Source organism: Pagrus major, chromosome 17 (genome assembly GCF_040436345.1).
Source record: "Pagrus major chromosome 17, Pma_NU_1.0".
Lineage (NCBI taxonomy): Eukaryota > Metazoa > Chordata > Actinopteri > Spariformes > Sparidae > Pagrus > Pagrus major.
In genome coordinates this window covers 7,200,348-7,219,276 of record NC_133231.1, presented here as the reverse complement: position 1 = coordinate 7,219,276, position 18,929 = coordinate 7,200,348, and the positions used below count along the sequence as shown (strand labels likewise).

General features: G+C 38.8%; 2 protein-coding genes across 2 annotated transcripts; one reads left to right on the top strand and one right to left on the bottom strand.

The window, feature by feature from the left end:
* Window positions 1–7,792, bottom strand: ebag9 (estrogen receptor binding site associated antigen 9). The gene is made up of 7 exons (XM_073486014.1): window positions 7,478–7,792; window positions 6,845–6,939; window positions 5,386–5,467; window positions 5,031–5,186; window positions 3,482–3,592; window positions 2,158–2,249; window positions 1–1,901 (listed from the first exon to the last, which is right to left on the bottom strand). Exons 2-7 carry the CDS (start codon window positions 6,925–6,927, stop codon window positions 1,784–1,786), a joined length of 642 nt encoding a protein of 213 aa, XP_073342115.1. The 5' UTR covers window positions 6,928–6,939; window positions 7,478–7,792; the 3' UTR covers window positions 1–1,783.
* A 1,222-nt stretch (window positions 7,793–9,014) lies between these two features.
* ttk (ttk protein kinase) lies at window positions 9,015–18,536 on the top strand. Its single transcript, XM_073485479.1, has 25 exons — window positions 9,015–9,090; window positions 9,753–9,840; window positions 9,930–10,152; window positions 10,307–10,413; window positions 10,505–10,648; window positions 10,796–10,910; window positions 11,002–11,083; window positions 11,195–11,292; window positions 12,486–12,561; window positions 12,677–12,776; window positions 12,910–13,132; window positions 13,286–13,392; window positions 13,812–13,955; window positions 14,236–14,408; window positions 14,756–14,901; window positions 14,994–15,120; window positions 15,323–15,415; window positions 15,525–15,682; window positions 15,835–15,986; window positions 16,090–16,214; window positions 16,682–16,756; window positions 16,854–17,030; window positions 17,921–18,017; window positions 18,112–18,197; window positions 18,276–18,536. Exons 2-25 carry the CDS (start codon window positions 9,753–9,755, stop codon window positions 18,342–18,344), a joined length of 2,985 nt encoding a protein of 994 aa, XP_073341580.1. The 5' UTR covers window positions 9,015–9,090; the 3' UTR covers window positions 18,345–18,536.
* Window positions 18,537–18,929: the final 393 nt, after the last annotated feature.

Here is an 18,929-nt window from a genome sequence, read left to right as displayed (position 1 = left end):
TCGCCTCTAGAGGTATGAATCAAATCATTTTATTAAAAACCTGTGTAGGACTAATACAGCAGGCATACAATCTGCCAAACCTTCAGAACTGATCAAGCTTTTGAAGTCATTCGTGCTCAACCACAACCATTCCCATAACACGAGGTCTTACACATCAATGACAGGAAATGGATGAGAAACAAAGGGGTTCTCTGTGATTCACTTTTGGAAAACTTAAATGTGCAAAATGACAGAACAGAACCACATGCACCGTTTCTCAATGAAAACCAAGGGGAAAACAGCCTTTCCAAAGAAAACACTGATCCACATAGATTCGCTGAATTACCTTGAAAAAACAGGCACCTGCTTTGAATTAAAGTCTTAACGCTGATCATGCACTTAGCTCATTATATCATTCATATTTTAACAGAATCAGCACCTCATGAGTGTGTCAATAAATCATTACCGTGTAAAATGCACCCAGTATTTCTTTAGAAGCAGCAAAGCTTTTCCATTTGTAACATTTAGCATAGAAATTTGCCTCTCTCACCTCCACCTGAGTCAATTTCAGCCATTACAGACCAGAGACATTTTGTATCATGTCTGCACATTTAAATTTATAAGAGACCTTCTTCACCTGCCAACGTTTCCATGACAACAGCTTGCCCATTGGCACTGGTACCGATGTTTTCAACACTGCCTGGTAATTTCATTATAGCAATGCAAAACAGGATTGCTCAGACAAAACCATTAACTTCATCTGTTAAGCTTGATGAGAAAAGAAGCAAGAATTTATTTTTAATCTTATCGGGGCAACATAACCGGTTTGAAATTACTGTGCTGATGGTGATCCATGTTTTATGAAGACAGCGCCTGAGCAGTGAGTGTATCAACTATTTAAGAGCAGAAGAACATTCCCTCCCCCTGGGGTAAAACAAAAAGAAACAAATTAAAAAATGCTGTGATAACTGGATATTTTCCTTCGATATGAAAAGATGACAACGGAGGAGAACAAATAGCAGATCTATTAGTAGCCATGAGATTACCATAGGAACCCACAGCTAACATTTATAGTTGGGCTAGATTCTAGTCTATGGTCATTTATCTATGATCACATTGAACTTTTTCAACTGCAGACTTCCAGTGTAGTAAGGGCTGCACAGCAAAGGGAGATAATGTGAAATATCAAGCAACATTCATTAGAAAAAAAGAAAATCAAGTTTTCAGACAACATCATAATGCCATAAATATAAAAACACAAGAATCAAATGAAGCAGAGGGATGTCACTGGTATACAGTGATGCTTTAAGTTAATTACACTCCTTTGTCTTTCAAGGTTATAAATATGACAAAGAAAAGGAATTGTACTCCCTATTTGAGATTCAAAAAAAAGGTAGCACAGGTACCAGTTTATTTACAAATGCTCCTGGGAAAAACCAAAACAGAACATTTTTCTACACTAGCTGACAGATTTAATCAGAATCTAATGCTGCATCTAACCTTTAACCTAAGATGATCTGGACCGTATAAATACAGCTCTTCCTCGAAGACCAAAATGACCTTGCCTCATGATCAGTGAGTACACCAGGTGCCTTATGTATTTTACACTGCTGCAGCTGGAAAACGGACTAAAATGGCTGCTGGTGAAAACAAGGTGGAGAAGGAGGACAGTTTGTGAACAGATAAGTAATGAAGGGCGATAATCCTGGCCGGTCTGATGACTTTAAAGACAGAGTAACGAATGATTTAGTGTCTTTGCCCCCATCCAATCCCTTTGGCTCAAAAGTGAGCATTTCTAAAAATGTTACGAGAGCTTGACGGCAATCTTCTGCTCCTTCTTCATCATCCTCTGAGCATCTTTCTCCATCTTCTTCCTCTGCTGCTCCATGGACCGCTTTTCTCTCTCAGCCATCTTCTGTTGTCTGTTAAATAAAAGGCAAGGTAAACACATGATTGCAAGCAATGTCATTACAGCACACATCAATGGAAGCTAGGTCAGCTGGGAGTGAAAACAGAATCTCGTTTCTTGCACTGATGCATTTATACAATGGCATACACTGTCATCTGCTGGCCATAATGTGGATCTACACTCCTTGACTGGACTGATAAATATGGAAAACTGGTCTTAATGCACATCTTTGTACTGTATACAGGCACAGAGGCGTTCTTGAATATTACCTGAGCACCTCCTCTGCTTCCCAGGCAGCATCAGACTCGTCCTCCCAGGCATTTGCGTCCCCTTGCCAGGTGTCCATTTCTCCCAGTTCAGCCTGAACAAAAGGACAGTTTTAAAATAAAACAAGAATTTCTCTTCACAAGATAATTATTTTGGATGTAACCCTTTAGCTTTGTATGGTATGGAGGACACCGTACAATTCATCCATAATATTTTTTATTCTTTAGTTAATTACTCCCTTACTGCAATGTTGACATGACTGCACAGTCTGAAGACCCGTCACAAGCTGTTTTCCCATGAAAATAAAGAGTTCTCTTAAGAGTTTTTTTTTCTTTTTTAACATTTCTGGTCAATTAAATGTGTATATTAACTATTATTCAAAAAAGGTTTGATTTGCCACTTACTATAGCCTGAAAATTAGGGATAGACCGATTATCCAGGCTGCTATCAAGCATTTCTCCAATTGTCAGTATGAGCGTTTTTTGTGTCCGATTTCCAATAAAATCAATGAATTTAAAAATGCACTACTTTGGCTCTGGTGCAGCATCCTTTCTATGATCTCTGGTCTCACTCAATGTCCCGCCCACAACACTATCTGATTGGATACACATCGAAAGTAATAGCCTGTCAACACTGAATAATCTGAATCTACAAAGTTACTAGTAACTTAAGTTATCAAGTGAATTTAGTGGAGTGGAAGTGATAAGCAGCAGAAAATGGAAACACTCAAGTACAGTGTTTGAGTGAATTATAGTTAGTTACATTCCAGCACTTGTTATTCTCAACTTTGACACCAGGATACCATATTGGTCGACCCCTACTAAAAATCATCCAGAAATGACACCAAAATGTATCTTTGTTGCAGGCTCACTTCGTCATTTTGACTGATAATGTGGGTGCGTTCTTACATTCAAGTCCTGCAGCTTTAACAAAGTTCTTTACAAGACTTACAGGATTACACAAGTAGTTTAACTTTCTTTTTATAGCAAAGAAACTCTCCCACTTGTTAATATTTTTAACAACACCTGATAAATATATAACTTACATAGTCTGCATTATTAGACTAAGACTGGGCCCCCTAAACATGGTCTATTTCAATCTTATCCATTTTCAGCCTGTACTTTCTGGGTTTGCTTTATAATTTGGTGATCTTTTCAATTACTGTACAAATTACACGGCCATGTATTTGGACTGAGATGCATTTCATTTTATACACGTCTGCAGTAGAAACTCTACTTGGTCTTAAACTTTTCAAACAAAAGTCGTGATTGTGTGAGGAGCCGAAGAGCTGCCTGACGCTTCAGATGTTATCAAGCTGTATCTTACCGAGGGTGGACTGAAGGTCATCATATCCTGAGAGGCTGCCAGTCTGCTGGAGAAACCTGCTGAGCCATCAGGCACTGGGTAGTTCAAAGGCTCCCTTTTCTTCAGCAATATCTGCAACACAGAAACCAGAGAAACAGGGGTGCAAAATTTAACCAAAGCACTTTGTGACGCATTATAATCCCAGTATAAGCATGTATTTAATCATTTTATAATACAATCTGACAACGTTCATTATTAACTATTCAGATACAACATTTTGTACATTACATCATGCTATGATGCATTTACATGATCTTTTTACACTGGAGATTTGACCGAGCTTTTATGTATTAATCTTATGTGATATTTTAGATAAACATAAAATGCAAGTAAAGTGCATTATGCTAAAGACCATATTATCATAAAGTCTATAATTTAGTTCAAGTGGAAACAGGAAACTTTCCAGTGTTTTCAAGTGGTATTATTATGGTCATCAGTGTCTCAAGGACATCTGGATTGCTTTATGTTTTCCTAGCAGCAGCTACCAACAGGACAGGACAAATTGTCAGTTTATCCATTCATTTATTCTAAAATTGGACACATGAAAGCAGATAGAAATGGTGCAAGGCGGCCAGCCTGACTGGATCACCAGTCAGCCTTCATTCTCCCAGGATTATTCATGCTCGGTGGCAGACAAAATTGCATGGTGAAAGCATGGTTTATAGGGAACCAAGCTTAACACTGGTGGTGTCATTATTCTACAGCCATTACATTGTGTTAAACATTTACCTCATAAAGATACGTTAAACAATAAATTGCCTTTTTTTTTTTTATTGATGACCATCATTTAGGGCAATTTGGTTTTTTTTTAATTTGGTTATTTGCTGTCATATCAAGAGGTTCCTGATAGGGAATGTAACTCCAATTATTGGTATGGGTGCTTTTTGTGTCCAATTGACAATAAAATAAATTAATTAAAAAAAACGCTGCTTTGGCTTTGATGCTCTCGACCGACAGCTGTGAGCAGTAGCTGCACACATCATCTCAGAGGTTCAGTCCCTGTGCTCCACTTCCTGGCTTTTGTAAGTCATAGAAAAAAGCTCAAACTCTTGGATATAGTGGTGACCAGCTTGGTAACTAACAAGATACAAAATGTAAATATGTTTTATAAGTTAGGTGAGGTGGGCGACCTCGGCTGAAAGAAAGAACAACTCTGCTGCTCACAAAATAAAAATCAATACACTTTTAAGAAAAGAAACATCAACCTTTAGGAAAAAAGAGCATGTGCATTATTTCAAACAGCAAATGCCACATATTTTGGGAGTGCCGCTACTGTTTGTGCTGTCACCTAGTAAATAAATTGATCACAAGATGTGTGAAGTGGGGTCACCCCCTTGGCTATAGAATTTCCTGGGAGAAACCATGCATTGCTTCAAAGCTAACCCCTAATTTTCTCATCTTTGTGATAAGTTAGAGCAAACACATCGAGGACTAATGTCTGTGTTGAATGTGCAGGGATAAAATTGACATCTAAAGAGACCCTGGATCTGCTCCATGTCTGTGGACATACCTTCTGTGTTTTCCTGATGGTGGGAGCCATGTCTTTGAAGTAGTCGGGCTCTTCGTCGACATCATTGGGTGAAGGAGAAACGTTTCCATTACCACCTTCGATCTTGATACTCGTAGGAGCATCTTCATCCCAAGAGCTCCATTCTTCAATCTCTGGCTGTAGACAATAAAACACAATTTAAAGTATTTTTATTTGTGCACAGGGAACTGAAAGCAGGTGTTTGTTTAGTTTATCTGAATAAGCAAATACATGCAAGTTTAGTCCAATGATTATATTTGTACTTTGCCTTTCCAAATATTGAACGCTAGGCTCTGAACTTCTCAGGGCAGGTGCAGTGAATTGACACAATACTGACCTTTTTTGGTACAGATGATGAAAAATCCACTGTTGTCGGGAGAGTTATTTGATCACCACTGAGCTTGCGACCTCTACCACTCCTGCAGAGTAACACAATGAAATAACAAGTCAATTTAATGTTGTAAACAGCAGTAACTGATCATTAACACAAAAGATCTGTTTAGCGTTGAGGGATCAATCCGATGCCAGTTTGATTGTCTTCTAGCATCACAGAGACCATGAATTGAGACCCTTTCTGAATCATAGATTCGGGTGGTAAATCGGCAGACATGTGATCCACAAAGTACGGATCAGGTTTTATCTTCCACCAACATGTACAAGACCATTGTGGTAGTCAAGTCACGTCAAGCCATTTTATTTATAAAGAGCCAAATCAAAACACAAGTTGTTATCTCATGACACTTTTCAATTAAAGCAGGTCTAGACCATACTCTTTAATTCACAGACACCCAAAGTCCCCACAGTGACCAAGCACTTGGCGACAGTGGCGAGGAAAACCTGCCTTTAGTGCAGTATGATGAATAAGCACTGCAAACTTAGTTATATAAAAAGCTTTGGATCAGACGTGTACAAACTTTACCAGTATATCCTGTCAAATTCTCAAAAGGTATTAAGGGATAAGTTCATCCAGATATTAAAATTCAGTAATTATCTAGCTGGGGCAGCCGTAGCTCAGGAGGTAGAGCGGGTCCTCCACTAAAAGAAAGGTTGCTGGTTCGATTTCTCCAGCTTGCATTGCAGCCTCTGCCATCAGCGTATGAATGTGTGATGTGACAAGCATTATGAAATGCCTTGAGCTGTCAGTTAACTGGAAAAGCACTGTAGAAACACAAGTTCATTTACCATTTACTCAACCCAGGAAAGGGGAAGTTATGCAAGAAAACAACAGATAAAAACATAAAGCTTAAGCATAAAACATGCAGCTTGTCCAGCGTAATACACGTCATTTACACACTTGAAGCAAGGTTGAGCTCTTGCACCCACTTCAGATGGGGTGCATGCTTTTAGAATAGCAGCTACAGTGAATATTTCATCTTAGGAAATGATGTAAATAACATCTTTTCAAATCAGTATGGGATCTCAGGGCTTCAAGAGACTTTGATTATGCCAAACAAGCTGTATGGAGCCATTTTATGTTTTGTCGGTTGTTTTTTTACATTTTAAAACAAGTCACATCTACTTCAGTTGCTCAGGAGAATGCTTCCACACTGTTTTGCCGTGAAGCTTCAGAATTTTTGTGGACAATGAAACCTCACTTGCCTTTCCATTAGCATCTAAGTGAGTAGATAATGACCAAATTTTCTTTTTTGGGTGAACTTATTTTTTTCTTCTTCATTTTTTTCCAGTGTATTTATGATTGCACATTAGCAAGTGTTTCACTGACAAGATGTTCATCAAAGAGAACAGCAACTATCAGGGATATGTTTCATCTTTGTTAAGTGTTCAGTTGTGCTCACCTGCATATCAACCTTTTGAAGAAAGAAAGTAAACTGGCTAGACATGTGCAGATCTTGAAAAGACGGAACTGAGTGATGGCCATGATGAAACTGAGCTGGTAGGAAGAAGAGAGAAAATATTAGCATTTGGATTTACAATGATGCACGTGTGTGTCTTGTTTTGCTCCAGAGCACCAGGATGAACACCAAGGCATCCAGTAGACCAATGTGTATGCAGGGCAGCATTAGACTGAGTAGAGCTGGCCGAGAGTCAATCTTTAAAAAGGAGGATGTTATGAACACAGCGTACCAACGTTAAGTCATGTTATCCAGAATCAGGAGAGCCATGGCACCGGCCTCCTACTAAAATGCCACCCTTATTGTGGGTAATCTAATCCACAAGGCCAATATATTGTATTTTAGCAACAGAATGAACATAGGTTAACCCCAATAAATGCAACTATACTGACAGATGTAACGTTACACCTGTGTTTACAACGCCATTTCCACCATAGAAGAAACAGATCGAGCTAAGGTTAGCTAGCACTAGATATTATGCAAGTCCCACCAATATTTATGCTAAATTAACGCAATTAAATTATGCCTTCACATTAGCCTTTTGCTTTTTAAGCTACCATACAAAGAGACACCCACCTTGCAAGATGTCAGTACACCGTATGCAGAGCAGCTGCTTGCTTCTAGTATGGCAGAAGAGACAAGTTCATTTATTTGCTACCCGTTGCTTGCTAGCTTAGCCTACAGGAAAACATCCCATTTCTGAATCCTTTAGCTGTCTTCGTAGGGCGACACATTGGGCAGTCACAAATTATATCGTTGTCATGTCAAAAACATGCAGAGAACAGCTGTAACGTTACGCCCCAATGCTGTTTCATGTCAAAACTCCTAAATTGGTGTCGTCTCTCATCTCTGTCCCATGGCTGCCATCTTTGAGCTGGGAGGAGCAGGAACAGGGAAGTACAGCGTGGTGCTGCTGCGTTCAAGTACTGTCGGAAACTGAGGGAGCAACAACACTTGTAATTCCCATTGAGCTATTGTGAACCTTGACTCTTGTGTCTTCTGAAACAAGATATTTCATGTATTTTTATTTTAATATTTCATATACATATGTTATGCATTAATGTACACTTTATGGTCTGAACTAACAATCACAACACATGCAAGTGGAAAGGCGTCAAGTGTTTTTACTTCTGTGTCCATCTTTTCTGCAGAATACTTCAGTAGTATGCTTGGAGACTCCTGGATTGAAGTATGGCAGTTTTTTTTAAATCTCATACTGCCTTATTCATGTACCAGTTACCAGGATTCATCAGTCTCTGTTTTTGTTGTATTGGTTGGCTGATATTATTGGCCTATCACAGATATGTCAGTATCTGTGTATATGTATATGTTGTCTGTTATCGGCTAATATGAAATCTTTTTGTTTTAACAGAACATAATGCTGATAAAGCTGCTTGGGGGATTTATAAATTTCAAGTTCGCAGTGAGGTTTGCTTTTTCAGTGCATTGATACCATTTTAGACAATAAAAATATATTGTTAAACTATAAAATATCCTGCCTCCATTACATAGCTTGCAGAACATTTCAGGGATTACTGCAACAAATGTGTGCATATCAGCTGATTTACTCCCAAATATCTGTTGTCCTTTTAAGGTCAGTTTGTTTATTCACTTTATTCAGTCATGAAACACTGGAGTTTGTTTATTTAGTTTGTTTAGGCATAAATCTGTCAATGAGGATTGTGTCTTCAGATTAAAAGAACGTCCCCGAAACTACATAGTGCACCTGTAATCTGGGAAAAATGAGGACATTAGTGTGTGTTTGTGTGTGATTGTGTGCTGCTGAGGTGGAAGGCTATAATATAGATATTGTGGGAATTACTGGAGAAGAAATGCAGGCTTTGTTGAGAGATGTGTTCAGGCCCTCGCAGAGCCTAGATCGAGTTAGTTAGTTTTACGAGAAAGTAGGATGAGGAGTAGGGAAGAACTTTTCTTTTTAAATTTAGAGCAGCCATAACAATTGAGTCTTATTTAAATTCAGTAGAGGGCGGTAATGTAATATCTTGGATGCAAACCGCCCTTAAAGACAAGCAACGAAGAAGAGCCCGACGAACCCCTGTCGTCATCACAAACTATCCAATCAACACACGACATTGCTGGAAGTGGCATATTTGAAAACTGGCAGTTGATGTTGAGCCTCTTTTCCTTCCCCATCAGAGTGAAAAGGGATTAATGACAGCGAAAACACGGTGAGGTTATTTTGAAACGGAATATCTTGTTTTAATGTTATTGAAGATGGCCTTATACCTTGCCTTATACATGTTTGACTACCTCTGAGCGTGCGTGACGCACAGGGGAGCCAGCTCGCTAACCTAGTTATCGTTAACAGTGCCGTTAACAAAATGTCAGCTTACGTTAGCTACTGGCTAGCTGAGCTAACTCAGACTGTAAACACGAAAGAGGAAATTATTTTGTAAAGGAAGGGCGGTGTCCGGTCTTGAGTCTTGAATATATCACTGAAACTATTTGTTGCCTTGCAGCAATTGTACACAACTTACCTTGTAGCTTCAAGAAGGTTATGGCAATAGTTTTATTGTCGACATGTAAACAAATGCTCGACAAAGCTGTCAGCTAGTCGATACAATAGAAAATGTATAGTTGTCTTTCAACACATCTTCCCTTGTATGTTAAATGTCCCTTATAACGTCACCGGTTTGGCATAGGGTCTCGTAAGGAATTTTAAAAGTTCTGAAGTCATGCTTATGAGTAACGCACATTGTCATATTGAGTAAGGAATTATTCAATCGTCATTATTTTAACAGAATATGGTGTTCTTGGTGTATATTTTCATTTCAGAATATGTGCATAACCTTGTCTGGACTAATGTAATGTATCTACCCCACAATTTCAGATGGAGGAAGAGGAGCACACTGACAGAAAGCAGCAGCTTGCCATGATTTTTCAAAAACTTAACAAAATAAAAAAGTATCTCAGTGAAGGTAATGTTGTGACACTGTAACATCCATACACATCAGTATTGTATGTCCACACTTCATAAAGTGGTCCTGTTGCCTTGCACTCGTTACAGATGACACGGACAATATTAACCAGGTTATCCACACCAATTCACCTGAATCATGCCTGTCATATTTGGCGGACCTGGAGAAGAAGGGGGACCCTCACCTGGATCGAAACCACCTCACTAGACTTGTTGACTTTTATACCCGAGTATTCTCCAATATGCCACTGGGGAAGTACTGTGAGAATGAGAGCTATGCCAGGATGTTGGTCAGATTTGCAGAGCTAAAAGTGTGAGTAACCACAGTTATTACAAGGATATCAAAGACCTTTGTCTTCATTCTAGTTTTAATTCTGTGTTCATTAGTAGATAAAGTATGACAGATTTAAAACATTTTGATGTGCTTTTCAAAAAACGGTACAACTTCTTTTTTTCCTTTTTATTAGAATTCAAGATGTCAATGAGGCAGAAGCCAACTTCAACGTGGCAAGATCTCACAGCCAGAACTTTGCATTTGTTCACATTGCGCATGCACAGTTTGAACATTCTCAAGGTAGAGAAAAGAGCTTTTTGTTGGTCTTAGTCATGTATTCTTATGACGTGTTATCTGGGGTATTTCAGTTTGTGCTTTATCATCTCACCAGGCAACACAAAGAGAGCCATTTACATATTACAGAATGCGATTGAACTGGGTGCCAAACCAAAGGAACTGCTGGAGGCGACTTTGCAGAGCATGCAGGTGGGGAAAACACAACAGTCCTGTGCAGAGGATAAGGAAAACGTACCATGTGAGTATTTATTAATGTTTTATTCCATTACATTGCATAGCTAGATTCAGAAAATCAGAGTTTGTGTTCTCAATGCAATATTATCAAAAGTTATATTTGCGTTTTGTCATCTTACTTTCCCATTTTGCTGTGTTTTCTTTCTGCCAGTTGTGTCAAACAGTAATTTGCACGAATCTGTCAGAAAAGGCTCCACATTCCAAAAAGTCAACAGAATATCAGACGGGACAGGCGACTTGCAGCTCTCCAGTATTTTTGGTTCAGGGTAAGATCAAAACAACAGAGTTTTCAATGGTTAATAAGGCTGCTATTTGATTTAAAGAAAGTGACATCTTGTGTTGATCTCTGTTCTGCAGGACTGAGCCCCCTGCAGCATCATCAGATGACCTGTTACCAGGCTGGAGATCTGGATCTCAACGCAAGAGAGCAGTTGGCATGGTGAGAGTTTATTCTTCTTGTGTTATAACAAATCCCTTTACCATGCTTTTTTTTTTTTTTTCAAAGATTGCAAGAAAATGATTACCAAATAGTCCTTCTTTTCTGTTGCAGCCAGGGAGAGTTCCCATAGTACCTTTCTCTATCCCAGAACACGATGATGATGATTACATGAAGAGAAGTGATGCATCAGTTCACTCCAGTTTGTCGAGGTAATCTTTTATACCAACACAAAATTTATTTTCAAATGTGAATAATTTAAGTCCTGACCAAAGCTTAATGAAAACAGTTTTGTTGCCAAATTAAATCTGAAAAAGTACATAGTATTGGAAAATAGCTTGTTCGATTTATAATAATTTAACATTATTTATCCTGTCATCCTGCTTAAACACAACCAAGGTCCCTTGCGAGGGCAGCATGAGTTTCCCATTAGCCACTTTAGGGCTAGCCACTAAAGGGTTAAATCTAACAATTTTTCACACTTTTTTATTTGAATTGTGGTGCTGTGTTTTGTATGCTGATGAAATATCTCCTTTCTTGACATCTTCTTATCCTCTGCTGTTATCATACATACTGCAGGGAAACCACAGGTCACCCCATGTAAACGTGTTGTACCATGACACCACTATAATGAGTTCACACTTAAGGATTTTAGCCCTGATTTCCACTCGCTGACAGTTTTTGGAGTTCAAAAACAAAAGCAGCAGGTCAGAGGCAAGTCAGCTCTTGCTTCCGTGAGCTACGATTGCTATGTGTGATGTGTTCAAAGACTCGATCCAAGAGCTCGCTGATGCCTCGCACACAGCTGAAGGATATCAAGCAGGCTAAATGCTGTATCTGGTCGCGTTTGAGATGGGTCAGCTAGCCGCTAAGAGCTGCAGACAATAAGAGCAGACTCTCCTCTGATGTCATCTTTGAACCCATTCTTATGCATCAGTTTGTATGGAGGAGGCACAATAACTACAGTTTCTATCAGAATATATTTGCATAAACATAAGCTTTTCAGTATCCTTGTCGTCCTTGCATAACCACAAGCATCAGCTGTGCATTTCATTATAAAAAGATTTGTTTGCCTCCAACTCTCTTACCCATGTTCCTTTCCTTCCTTGGTAAATCGGTACACAAACAATTTGACCGCTCATTTCTTGTGTCACTTCTCGCATGAAAGATCTTGTAAAATGTGACCCTCGCTGATCAGTCACGTACTGTGCAAACCACTGCAACTTCGTGATTCTTGATATTACACAGAAAGTTGTGTAGTGTGAACAGTACAGCAATCTGATGGCTTTAAAAGTCATGTAGTGTGACCAAGGAATGCAATTTAGTGATTTGTTACATTTCAATCAAAAGTGTAATAATTCATTTCAAATGTTGTTGATACTTACCTTGTTTAACATTTTCTTAGGCAAACATCTGGCTCAAACATGAACCCAGTGTTCGGGCTGTCATCCACAAAGAGAAATGTTGATGGAGATCACAAAGTGAGTATAAAGAAAGTTTAGCAATGTCAGAATGAACAGTCAGTGTTTTTTATTGTCGGCGCTCTGATGGAGTTGAAGAAAGAAGTGTACTACATTTATGTTATATTGTTCTCAGCCACCAGCTGTCAGCCCAGAGCATTGTCCTTGGGAGGACCAGGCAGCTGCAGACTCCACCACCACACTCCTGCATACAAGGGGCCCCTTGAGACTGGAAGGTACTTTATCACCCTGACAAAATGCTACAGTGAATGCCCTGCAGTTGTAGTAGTGAAGAAACCTTTACAGCTTTGTGAACTGTTGCTGCTGTTCTTATTACTATTTTAATGACATGAAGTTTCTCCCTTACAGATGTAACATACAACTTTGACCAGATTGTCAATGGCAATTCCCCTGAGTCATGTTGGTCTTATCTGCTGAACCTGGAGAAAAGAGGCAACCCGCACACAGACATCAACCTCCTTAACAAGCTCAAGGACTGTTATTCTAAAATGTTCTCCAGGCTGCCAATAAGACAGTACAGCAAGAACGCCAGCTATGCCAGAATACTGGTCAGATATGCAGAACTAAAGGGGTGAGTGTGGAGGAAAATACTACCACTTTGTTGTCTGTATGCTAGGGGGTATTGTTGACAGAAATTTGAATTTTCCATCTTTGTATTTTGATATTAAAGCTTTGTCTGAAACTTTTTGATCATAACATAATTTCTTTCTTTTTTCTTTTGAAGGATCGAAGACCCAGATGAAGCCCAAGACCACTTCATAGTTGCAAGATCCAACTGTAGAGCCTTTGCCTTTGTCCACATTGCACATGCCCAGTTTGAGGTTTCTCAAGGTACAATGGCTTTATATTTATTTCCATCAGTTTCCATACATTTGATACATGGAATTGTCCGGCACAGACCAAATGCACATTTACACACTTATAAATGTATATTTTATAGACTACATTTACTTTTGGCAACATTCATGTTAAGAACTCTAAAATGAATAGCAGATACAGATGTGCCAGTGTCCTAATGCTTTTTTTATTCAGACCAAATCAGGTGTTCTGATGATTAGTAGAGGGTTGTTCAGTGGTGTGGGAGTACATAACAAGGAGAGTATTTTTGTTTGGTCAGTGAACTCTGCTCTATAGCGGCTGGTTTTACATGACCTTACAACTTCTAATTTGTCAATGAAGGGAATACTTGTCTAGCATGTCTACCTCTAAAATAAAGCTGAACTCATTTTTCTTCTTCCTTTCCTTTCAAGGTAATGTGATGAAAGCGACATCAATTCTGCACAAAGCCCAGGCGTTGAATGCCAGGCCAGCAGATCTCCTGGAGGTGGCTATAAGTAACCTGAAGGCTGGAGAGAAACAGCTTTTGCCCACCAGGGAAGAGGAACACCCCACAGGTACAGATACACTGAAGAATCTTTCATTATTTCATTTATTTCATCATTATTATTTCATTATATGACATAAAACATACTTAACATACAGACTTCAGATTTAAAATCTCATGCTGTGAAATGCAGAGAGATTTACCAAGTGGTGACAGGCTTATCAGCTTTGTTTGAACTTGTTTGGCAAGAGCTTGAATGTAACAGATTTATTTATTTGTAAAAGATAAAACACTGACGGGGCATGGTTTGGGACTGAAATTTTGTATAATTTCTACTGTTGTTCTTGTAGATTTCCAAACAGGTGTTCCAGTAAGTGTGCCTAGCTATGGGGGAAACCAGGAACTTCAGCTTCCTGCTCGAGTCCCTGTGAGACGGTCAGTGGAACCGCCCAAACCTGCCAGCAAGGAGCCCCCATCAGAGTGGAAGATACCAACACTCGTCAACCGGCATGTTTCTCCAGAGGTCTGATGACTTTACATACTGTTATACATTTCACAGGATGCAAAGCATGATGAGCAAATATTAAACATGTTTCCTAAAAAATGTACAATCTTTAATTTGCTTTTTTTTTTAAGTGTTGTCTTCACTATGACAACATTTTACCAAGTGAAGGAATATCTACAGATTAGACAACATGATCATTTTATCTTAATTTGCTGATTTCAGTCTGATATAATACTGTTTTTGTTTTTTTTAAAAATGGTTTGTTTATGATTACAAATCATTTATTAATCGAATCAAATTCTGTTTTAGTCTCAAAGCCTTACCGTCATTCTGATCAAATCATCCCATAATGATTTTCTGCTTAGGATAAACGTACAACACCCCCTGACCCCAGACCTGTACCTCGTGTGCACGAGTCACTCCCCACTCCGTCTTTCCATCTTCCGTCCAGACTGAACCCACAAACAGTCTGTCAGACACCAAACAGCTACAGAATCCCCTCTGCCAACAGGTATTATCTTAGACTCAAGAGCTCACTTGTTTCTTGTTTGTGCTATTGTAACATTTGCCCATTCACACTTACTTCATCTTTTTTCTCATCAGCTTTATCACTCCTGTTGTAAAGAGAGGACCTGAAGTGTCTTCCTCTGCAGTGGCAACACACAGAGCCGGACCCGGTCAGCAGCCCTTTACGCCACTTAACCAAGCACAGGGTTTCCAAACTCCACAGGTACAGCATGGTCATGTCCTACCTTTTGCTGTTATCTGATAGACTACATTCATTTTTAGACTTGGAGTGTTACATGTGTCCATAAACAAGTTTTCCTATGACACCAAACAACTGTCTGAACTGATTCAGCCACACTAACTTCAGACACACTAACTTTTAAACTCTAACGGTGTGCTATACCTCTGTCTGAATCTCATTTTAGCCTTCTGTCACTTCGTTGTCAAATGAATCCATTACCATTAAGGGAAAGCAGTTCTTCATACTCAAGATGATTGGACGTGGTGGATCCAGCAAGGTAAAACATTAGTAGGGAATTCATATCATACATGTTCCAGCATTCCCAAACTTTTCTCTTGTTGTTGTTGCTGCGTTAATGAATGGCCGTTGTGTTCTGTGTCTTTCAGGTCTACCAGGTCCTCGATCACAAAAAGCAGCTGTTTGCTGTGAAATATGTCGACCTTGAGGAGGCTGATGCTCAGACGATAGAAAGTTACAAAAATGAGATTGAACATCTGAACCACTTACAGCAGTACAGCGATCAAATTATCAAGCTCTACGATTAGTGAGTACATGACTTGTCCAAACACAATATAACAGTGCATTGCACAGGAAATTTGAATATATTTTGTTCTTTTTAAGGTGATAGCTCTTGAGGCATATTTTTAGTTAAAATTTCAGTCAGAAATACCATGATGCTTGTTTATGTGTTTGCAGTGAAATAACCAACAGCTACATCTACATGCTAATGGAGTGTGGAAACTTGGATCTGAACACTTGGTTGCGAAACCGCAAAACTGTGAATCCGCTGGAGAGGAAGTTCTACTGGAAGAACATGCTGGAGGCCGTCCAAACCATCCACAAACATGGTTCTTTCTTTATAGCTCTCACTCCTTCTGTCAGTATTGTTTACTAAATGGCACACTAAAATGATCTTCATTTCTAACAATTCCACGCATGTCTTCTGTGCAGGGATTGTCCACAGTGACCTGAAACCAGCAAATTTTGTAATTGTGAACGCTTCACTAAAGTTAATTGACTTCGGCATCGCAAACAGAATCCAACCAGATGTGACGAGCATTATGAAGGATTCACAAGTAAGACTTGTCATGCCGACACTAACTGCAGCTGGTCAATGTTAATTGTTGGTATTGTTTACTCTGTCTGCACAGTTCATTCTCACAGATGAGTAACAACCAAAATGTCAATATTGGGGCTGATTATTTTATTTAATCAAATAATTATTTACTTTTCAAAAAATGCTCATCACAATTTGCCAAAGTCCAAAGTGACACCGTGAAATTACTTTTCTGTCCAAACATCAGTCAGTAACCCAAAGACTTTTAATTTACTATCATAGATGAGAAAGAAAAGCAGAAAATCCTCACACTTAAAAAGCTGGAGCCAGCAAATGTTTGACATTTTGCTTGAAGAAAATGACAGGAACGATTAATTGATTATTAAAATAATTTTATTGTAAAGATAATACAGCTGTATCAGATGTACACGTGTCCATGTGAAAAGGACTTAACCCACGTAATACATGGCTGTTTGACGCACACAGGTTGGAACTCTGAACTACATGCCCCCTGAAGCCATCAAAGACACTTCATCCCAGGCAGGAAAAGCACGCTCAAAGGTACTCCCACTGAGTCATTAAATATTCTACGCAATGATTTCTGATTGAGTACAGCGGTGAAAACACTACTTACTTTTTTTTTCTCCCCCTCCTAAAGATCAGCACCAAAGGTGACGTGTGGTCCCTTGGATGCATCCTGTACTGCATGACTTACGGGAAAACTCCATTCCAAAGCATCACCAATCAGATTGCCAAGCTGCACGCCATCATCGACCCTTCTCATAAGATTGAATTTCCTGACATCTCAGAGAAGGATTTACTGCATGTGTTGAAGGTGAGAGACCACAACCAGGCTAAATTATTAGAGTCTTTAGAATTTTAGTGTCCAGAATTTAGAGTTGAAAAAGGGCATTTGAAGTGATGGTAAACTAGCTCATTTTGACAATTAAACTTTTATCAGACCGATAGATGAATGGTCCTGCGTAAATACACTTGCCTTGCCTTTAAAATATATAGACACAGAATAATACGAAGATGCTTAATTTCTTTGGAGAGGTGCAGGTCAGTTATTTTGATTTTACTCAATTTATCAGTTAGGTGTAAAACTATGAAAATATGAAGTACAAGGGTGTTTTAATAAAACACAATACCAAACAGCTGTTTTTCTAATACAATGTTTGATTGGTAACATTTCAATAAGAGTTGACGTACACTGAGAGCATATTCCATTTTACAGTTGACTCCTGTATTGAACAGGTTTATCTAAAATTTTGATACATATTTAAAGTTGCAATATGTAAGAATTTGAGATTAAAATGTATCAACAGAATATGAAAAATAACAGTTTCAATGTTATGACATCTATGTATTTTGTTGCACACGTATCTACTGAAATTAGCATGATAACCAGCTAGCTACAGCTCATTCTAGTACAACATTCCTGTGCTAGTTGTGTAAACACCAACAATCCCCTGGTGGTCTGAGCTCCCAGTCTGGACCACTAGATGAACTGCTAAACATGCTTACTAGCCAATGGCAGCTGAAGTTACCAGCAGTTAGCTGTTACTCTGGTGATACGCTGCCCCCTGTCAGTTTTGAGTATGAATTCTTGCATATTGCACCTTTTTAACAACAAATCCATAGATTAAAACAATGGCTACATTTAAAGTGTTGTAAAGGGATGTTATATACACATAAGCTGTTTTTATTGCCCTGTTGTTCCAGAGTTGTCTGGTACGAAACCCCAGGGAGAGAGTCTCTATTGCAGAGTTGCTGGAGCACCCATACCTGCAGCTGAAGCCACAAGCATCACCTGAGCCAGGTATGTTCTCACACACACACTCATTAAAGTCTGTGTAGAAGCCACCTTGGCTGTTCACCATGTGACAGACCTGACCTCATTTCTCCTGTTTCAGAACGTCCATCTAACAGAGATCTCCAGAAGATCCTAACAGACCTCGCAGCCCTCCAGTCTCCAAGCAGCATCATCCGAGCTGCCAATGTAAGATTTTATTTTGTAGAAACTTTATTGCGGTCAAGAGGATTCATAAATATTAACTCTGCTTTCTTCTCATCACAGAATCTGGCAAAAATGTGCAGCAGCGGCAGGAAGCTGGATGTTGCTGAGTGTGCAAAGTCTTCAACTTAATTGTTGGAAATGTGATGTGGATATTTTCCCTTTTTTTTTTTTTTTTTACTCCTCATAACCACTTCAGTATAATAACAATATTTTCTTTAGAAATAGAACTAACAGATCTGTATTTTTATGTTTGTTTGTTTCCTCTGCCTCATTTTCACCTATGTATGATAACAGATGTAAGTATACAGCATCGTCAAATAAACGCACTGTAACCTTAGGAGTTGTTGGTTTGTTTGTCTCAGCTGATATTAAGAACGGGTAACTGACAAGGTATGTTTATTAGTACGTCTTTGAGAAGAGAAGTACTCAACTAAACAGTGAGAAAAACATGGTCAGGATATTTTCTTTTTTTTTAAACTTCAATCTTATGAAGCCAATCCAAGTAGGAACAATTGCAGTACATTCTACACAGATCGCAACAATAAAAAAATACTAATAAACAATTACATGAAAAATGGGTTAAAAAAATGATTTAATAACACAAAATTAAAGTTTCCCCATTTGCATTAATGGATGTGATTTAGGCCTATAATTTGGGTTTAAGAAAATGAGCATTATCTCGAGATAATGAGAAATCAAAAGGTTGTTCCCCTG

Excerpts from the sequence above, each read along its gene's own strand:
- ebag9 (XM_073486014.1), bottom strand. The coding sequence starts at position 6,927 with ATGGCCATCACTCAGTTCCGTCTTTTCAAGATCTGCACATGTCTAGCC. Across the intron at positions 5,468-6,844 it reads TTCAAAAGGTTGATATGCAG|GAGTGGTAGAGGTCGCAAGC; the intron begins GTGAGCACAACT and ends GTTACTCTGCAG. Across the intron at positions 1,902-2,157 it reads GAAGCAGAGGAGGTGCTCAG|ACAACAGAAGATGGCTGAGA; the intron begins GTAATATTCAAG and ends TTTATTTAACAG.
- ttk (XM_073485479.1), top strand. The coding sequence starts at position 9,753 with ATGGAGGAAGAGGAGCACACTGACAGAAAGCAGCAGCTTGCCATGATT. Across the intron at positions 12,562-12,676 it reads ATGTTGATGGAGATCACAAA|CCACCAGCTGTCAGCCCAGA; the intron begins GTGAGTATAAAG and ends TATTGTTCTCAG. Across the intron at positions 17,031-17,920 it reads ATTTACTGCATGTGTTGAAG|AGTTGTCTGGTACGAAACCC; the intron begins GTGAGAGACCAC and ends CTGTTGTTCCAG.